The sequence below is a fragment of the Leopardus geoffroyi genome, chromosome D3 (assembly GCF_018350155.1).
Source record: "Leopardus geoffroyi isolate Oge1 chromosome D3, O.geoffroyi_Oge1_pat1.0, whole genome shotgun sequence".
Lineage (NCBI taxonomy): Eukaryota > Metazoa > Chordata > Mammalia > Carnivora > Felidae > Leopardus > Leopardus geoffroyi.
The window spans coordinates 21,133,179-21,138,147 of NC_059339.1; the positions used below are offsets into that span (position 1 = coordinate 21,133,179).

Consider the following 4,969-nt stretch of genomic DNA (forward strand, 5'->3'; position numbering starts at 1 on the left):
CTAAATTGAAACTCTCAGACCAGAAGTATCTCTGAGTCACTCTACACTCTTAGGAGGGCATAACCTGCATCAACATTTTTGGACTCATTCAATTATTTCATTAAGAGCTATTAATCTCTAAGCATGGGATTACCTCCAATGCAACATTAACAGAGTGAGCCTATACTAGCAATAGATTAATCCAAATTTTGATCTGAACAACAGTATGAAATATTGTCAGGTCAAGTGGTCTAAGGCAAATCAGGTACTGACAAAAGAAATGTCAATGGAAACCAACCCCTGAGCTGGACTTGGTCAGAGCCCCTGCTGTGGGTGATGCACCAGGTCAGGAAGTTGCAGGTGAGGTTTTTGTCTCACTGCATCATGAGTCTGGAACACAGTGTAAGACTTAGAGTTGCCATGCCATGTGCTACAGTAATAGCCTCATCCTCAGGCTGCAGCCCAGAGATGAGCAGAAGCCCTGCATTGGCCGAGGCATCACTGGATCCAGAGAAGCGGCTGGGGACCCCAGAGCCCTGGTGTTTATCTGAGTCTGAGTGGTAGTACAGGAGATACCGGGGAGGGTTCCCTGGATTCTGCTGGTACCAGTTTATCCAGAAATCACCAACTCTGAAGCCACTGCTCAGGGTACAGGTAAGTCTCACAGAAGTTCCCAGAGATGCAGAGAGGGAAGGTGGCTGGGTCAGCACCGGCTGAGACAGGGAACCTGCAAACACAGACACTCATGAGACTAGGCAGGGGACAAGGTTAAGCTGCTTGGAGGTCTGTGACAGTGAGGATGACACCCACTCAAGAGCTGCCATGGATCTGGGGATGTCCCTACCTGTGCAGTGAGCCAGGAGCACAAGGAAAAAAGGGGTCCAAGCCATGTCGGAGACTCCACCTGTGACCCCAGATCAAGCCTGGGATGTGCCAAGCTCCTTTTATCTTCTCCAGGGCCTGAAAGGGGAGGGACCACTCACAAAAATTTGTTTCCTGCCTTCTAGATGAAGTCTCAGCTTTGTTCCTGAGAAGGCTGATTTCCACAAAGGCTCAGAGTTTGTCCCCTGGGAGGGACCAGGGAGGAAGCAGCTGCTGGGGCCTTCCACAGACCTGTGAGCAGGAGACCCCTCCCAGCCAGAGGGGACATAGCTGCTGACACATAGGCAATAGTGCCCCAGCCCTGGGGGGTTGGCCAGTACACAGCTGGAGATCCCCACTGTGTAGACCCTGGAGATTCCCATAGCACCCCCTGCTGCCCACTAGTCAAACTTCAGTCTGTCACTGGAAAGGATGTCAGTGACACTGACCTGACAGCCTGGCCACTGTCAGTCCACAAGCATACATGTGTCACATGCCCTAGTGCCCAAGATAACTAATATTAACAGACTTCCCACTGAGGACTTTTGACTTTGTCAGAGAAGAACATGAGGTTGATTCACCACCACACACCATGCATGAGACTACAGTGGATTGAGAAAGCAGAAGGCTGGGGAAATACACCTGAGCTGCTCTCTCAGCAGGGCCACATGAGGGAGGAGGCTAGTTCTCTTCATGTGGAGTGGAGGCCAGGTGTCCTACATCAGGACAGATAAGGCACACCACCTTTGCAGAAGAAAGATGGACTTTGGGGGGAGAGTAGGACATTAGTCATGATATGTTGAGGGGATGAAACACTACATGATTTCATAGTAACTTTGAGAAAATAGAATATAAGTGACAAAATAGTCGAGGAAATTTGAAGCCTAAGTATAAAAGTACTTCTATGTCAGGGTGAGGTGCTTGTATTTTTATTTCATTTGGGCATGTTAGAGTTTGAAAATAGGAGAAATGATTGATGAAATATATATTTTATTTATAAAAATGTTCCAGCTTTGTCAGAGTATAATTGACAATCACAAATTGTATGCACTTTTAAGGTACAACATGAAGACTGGATATACATAAAAATTGTGAAGTAATCACCACAATCAAGCTAATTAATATATCCATCTCCTCATATACATACCATTTCTTCCTTCCTTTCCTCCTTTTTCCTCTTTCTTTCTTTCTTTCTTTCTTTCTTTCTTCTTTCTTTTTCTTTCTTTCTTTTCTTATCCTTTTTTGTAGTGAGAACACTTAAGGTCTACCCTGTCAACAAATTTCAAGTATACAATACAGTATTACTAAGAAAGGTATACCTTAGAACATATACCTCATCCTGGTGTCAGTTTCAACAATGTGCCTGAAGACAACGCAGCAAGTAAGGCCATGTCAAGAAGGCTTGAGGGATGATGATACAGGGAATCTGGAGGAGGAAGATGAGTGCACAATGCCCAGGATGAAGAACACAGGGAGTTGACTGTGGTCCTAGACTGAGGATGAGGGAAAGGATGATGGTGAACTTGAGGGCTCCAGTTAGGTTGATCAGGTGAATTTTATTGTCATTCACTGTCATACAGGTAATGAGAAAGAGAAAGAGGAGGTTGAGGGGAAATCAAGGGGCTTTGTGTTATATTTGTAAACCTGGGGCATGTAGGAAATACCCAGGAATGGGAACATGGGATGTTGCCAAATCAGTCATTCACATTCCAGTGATAGGAGCATCCTTGCATGATCTGCATCAGTTCTGGTGAGAGTGCTAAGAAAAGAATAAGATAAGAAAGGTGATAAGATGATTTTTTTAAGTGTAAGTATGAACACCAGGAGCTACTCCTACTCACAGAACCAAGATAAAGAATAAAAATCCATTTGAAATAAATAAGGAAATCCCTCATTTCTTTCATCATGTGTTTTAATTATTTAAGCAATTACTTTTCAGATTGGGCCTCCTTTTAAAGTTGATTTGGTTATTGTGCTGCTGTCTTTTTTTAATGTGTGCAATTGTTTTTTTGTTTATTCATTCAGTTACAAAGAGTATTGTATTAACAACTGCAACTGTGATTGTGGATTATTTTTCTCATTGCTTCTGCTAATTTATGCTTCATGTTATTTGATAAGGTATGTTATCAGATTCTAGCTTTTTATGTTTTTTTTCTTGAATAGATTATTTCATCAGTAGAGAATGTGCTACTGTGTTTCTAGTAAATTTCTTCCCTTAAATTCTTTTGGCCTGATACTTATATAACCATATCTTTCTGTTGTTCATTGTTGCATGGTATATTTTTTTACCACTCTTTTAAAAAATTTTTAATGTATATTCGTTTTTGAGAGACAGAGAGAGACAGAGCATGAGTGGGGGAAGGGCAGAGAGAGGGAGACACAGAATCTGAAGGAGGCTCCAGGCTCTGAGCTGTCAGCACAGAACACAAAGCAGGGCTCGAACTCATGACGTGAGATCATGACCTGAGCCAAAGTCAGAAGCGCAACCAAGTGAGCCACCCAGGTGCCCCTTACCACTCTAAAATACAATGTATCTTTATCTTTATTTTAACCATGTCCCTTTTGCTCTAGTATGTCAGTTCATATCTTTAATTGAAATGTTTAGTCCATTTATATTTAATATAATTTAATATCATTATGTAATATAATTTATATATATTTATATATATAATATATATTTATATAAATATATAATTATATATAATTATATATTTAATAAATTTATTTATATTTAATATAATTTTGGTACCTTTCTCTTAATTACATCTGGATTTTGTTCCTTTATTACTCCTTTCTTGCCTTCTTTTTCATTAATTGCATATTTCCATTATGAAATTTTACATTTAGTAGCAATGGATGCTGAGTACACTGAGTTGAAGACCCTGAGAATTGGGGTCTTCAGCCTAGGAGCTGTTGGGAGCTAGCCAACATTTTACACCCAATTTTGTTACACTTTCCAGAGCAGAAAGAAGTGACTCCTACAACCAGACTATGCAGCCTGCTGAATCAGCACAGGCTGAATGCAGGACCATGGAAACTGGAGTGACTAGGGAGGACACAGCAACTGAGACCTTCCACAGACCTGTAGGTAAGACTGCCCAGCATAGAAAGGACACAGCTGCTGAGTCCCCATCAGCAAACTAATGAGGTACCAACGCCCAGGCCCTGGAGAATATGAGGGATTATACAGCAAGGGGCACACGCTGTGCACACCTTAGGTGTCCCCTGCTGATCACTGGCCAAACTTCAGATTTTTCATTGGACATAATGTTTATGGTGTTGGTCTGACAGCCTGCTTGCTGTCATTCCAGAAATATCTGTGGACCACCCTCTGTAGGTAAATCTCATTTTATTAATAAACATTATTTTCAACTGAAAGCTTTTTAGATTTTGAGGTGAAAGAGACATGGATAATATGACCACTATACAATGTGACTGAGGTTGCCACCAGGTGACAAGGCAGAGGGTTCTGGGAACAATGTCCTGAGTGGCTCATTCAATAGGGAAACAGGATGGAAGTGAACTGTAATCTGGATCTGAATAGAGAATGGTGGTCCTGCTGATGGATGAACAAAGCAAACAATATTTCTTTTAAAAAAGTTGCAGAGTTCTCTGAAAGTGTAGCACAGTGTTCAAATATTCAGAGACATCACATAGTGTTGGGGTATTGGGGAATGACAAAACTTATATTTCTGGTTCTCACATTTCTTGGAAGCCTTTGTTGCCAGGCCACACCATGTTTCTTTTTTGCTGTTTCTCCTGGTACAGAAGCTGTTGTCCCTTACATCCCAACACCATGGATGAAGGAGTCAGCCAACCTGGGCAAAAGATCCTAAAAGGTCAGCATAATGGCTACTTCTCATCATACTTATATAAATGTTTCCATCCATTTTAGGAATATTCATGAAAAGACTATGACAAGCCAGCAGTGTGCCAGACATGAGGGATACAAAAGGTGAAAATATAGAAGGCCACTGTGGCTGAGGAAGGAGGCAGAGAGAACAGAGAGGTGGAGATATCACCAGGGGCAACACCAGCCTTTGTCAACTGATGACACAGATGTACTTCATCAGTTTACTTCATCAGTCCCCCAGATGTTCCCAAGGTGAAAACTCACCATTGTCTTCAT

At 41.8% G+C, this 4,969-nt stretch overlaps 1 gene segment (V, D, J or C); it reads right to left on the minus strand.

The window, feature by feature from the left end:
- Positions 1–353: 353 nt before the first annotated feature.
- On the minus strand, positions 354–869 carry LOC123588380. The segment is given in 2 exon segments: positions 354–706; positions 824–869. Coding segments are annotated over 2 exon segments (399 nt in total).
- Between the last annotated feature and the right edge of the window lie 4,100 nt (positions 870–4,969).